General features: G+C 39.6%; 1 protein-coding gene across 1 annotated transcript; it reads left to right on the top strand.

Moving 5' to 3' along the window:
- The first annotated feature begins 827 nt into the window (after positions 1-827).
- LOC127790937 (pectinesterase inhibitor-like) lies at positions 828-1,495 on the top strand. The gene has a single exon (XM_052320670.1). The coding sequence runs from the start codon at positions 959-961 to the stop codon at positions 1,493-1,495; it is 537 nt and encodes a 178-aa protein (XP_052176630.1). The 5' UTR covers positions 828-958.
- Positions 1,496-1,824: the final 329 nt, after the last annotated feature.

Genomic DNA, 1,824 nt, shown 5'->3' with positions numbered 1-1,824 from the left:
ATAACAACTCAACCAAATTAAGATTATTCTCGAAAAGTTGGAAAAGATAACTTTGGAAACATAATTAATTTGTTATTACATCCTTTTGTTTCATGGAGATTCGTTTAATCACACAAAAATGACGAGAAATTAATAATAGAATGTGCTTGATTTAAAACCTATATATCATATAAGATCGCCTTGACCCTCCCCTAGTTTATGTTATGAAATGTGAAATTAGAGAAACATAAATAACAAATAAAACAAGTTTTTATGAAACATGTGAAGATACCTTTCATTTTTTTTTCCACGATTTTTATGGAAAAAAGAGTGTAACTGATAGCAACTCTCTTCGCGTTTAGTACACCGATTGTTTTGTAATGGTATAAGATGTAATATTACTCGAGACAATATCTACTCCTTGTTCTGCTTGAAAAAGGTATAAATGTGAATTTTTCTTAAAAATACAATAATACCCCTCATTTATTTAGTTACAAAAAGGAATCATAGCTTTCTTCAATTACAGTGAAGGGGCATTTTTGTCATTAGAGGTATTGGACTAATTCTTCCCGGGGGAGTGGTGGGACAAATTAATCCCAAAGTCCGATGGACCTAATCACCAAACAAGGCAAGGGATAATGCTCGAAGAGTTGGACTCATTTATTGGGTGGAGCCAAAAGAATGGCCAATTAGCCAAATACACGTGTAGAACAAGGAAACTTGTTACTAAATTTAGAAACCAAAAATACACGTGCAGAGCAGTACAGGGAAATTTGTTACTGAATTTAGATACGAACAATATGTGGATGCAATATCTGCAATCAAATCACCCATGAAATCTCGGTCAACCCTAGTTATTGTCTTGCCATAAACTCGCTCCTTGAAGCTCTATATAAACAACAAGGGCAACCATGGGGAAGCACCGCATAGCAATTAGCAAAGACGAGAACAAAATTACAGAAGTCTCAAAGTTGTAGAAATGGCTTATTCTTTACGCAAGACATCTTCATTGTTTCCTGCTTCACTGCTACTATTTGTTTTCTTCAGCCTCTCATCGAGAGCTACAGCCACTCTCATCGAGGATGTCTGTTCGAAAACCCAGAACCCTCCCCTATGCTTGGAGGTTCTGAAAGGCGATCATCGCTCAAACAAAGCAGACCTCAAGGGCCTCGGCCTGATCGCCATTGACAGCGCAGAGAAGTTTGCCAAAGAGACATCTAAGCTCGTCGTGTCGCTTGTGAAAAAAGCGAGTGATCCGAAAGTAAAAGGGCGGTACGAGACATGCGAGGAGAACTATGACGACACGGTGACAAACCTTGAGGAGGCGAGGCAAGCCTTGAAGTCTGGGGATATTCTTGGGCTGAGGACAAGGGCCTCCGCCGCCTTGGACGGGCCGGACACTTGCGAAGACGGCTTTGAGGAGCCACCGGCGGAGGCGCGGGAGCTGCAACAGGCCAATAAGAAGATGGAAGGCCTTTGCAGTACTATTCTGGCTGTCGCAAGTCGTTTGTCTTGATTTTTTTGTTCCATCCTTTTGCTTGCAATAAGCCTCTAATGTTGCTTTCTCCCATCAATAAAATAATTTCCTGGCCTTCTTGATCCATTTCCATCTTATATGGTAATTATTTTTTTTTTTTTAAAGACAAGAGTGATGGGATACACTTACCTTTTAAATGCATACTGGGTAAAATCTCAAGTTCGTATAATAACCCATAAACCACGTAAATCAACTAGACTGACAAAAATTAACGAGTTCATGTCTCAATAAAATTTAATCCATGACAATTGGTGTGAAGAGTATAGTCACCTGACCACCAGGTCTGAGTTAGGTCTGAGTACCCTAGC

The sequence above is a fragment of the Diospyros lotus genome, chromosome 14 (assembly GCF_014633365.1).
Source record: "Diospyros lotus cultivar Yz01 chromosome 14, ASM1463336v1, whole genome shotgun sequence".
Lineage (NCBI taxonomy): Eukaryota > Viridiplantae > Streptophyta > Magnoliopsida > Ericales > Ebenaceae > Diospyros > Diospyros lotus.
Note: the sequence above shows the minus strand (reverse complement) of the source record. Positions and strands in the feature narration are given on the sequence as shown.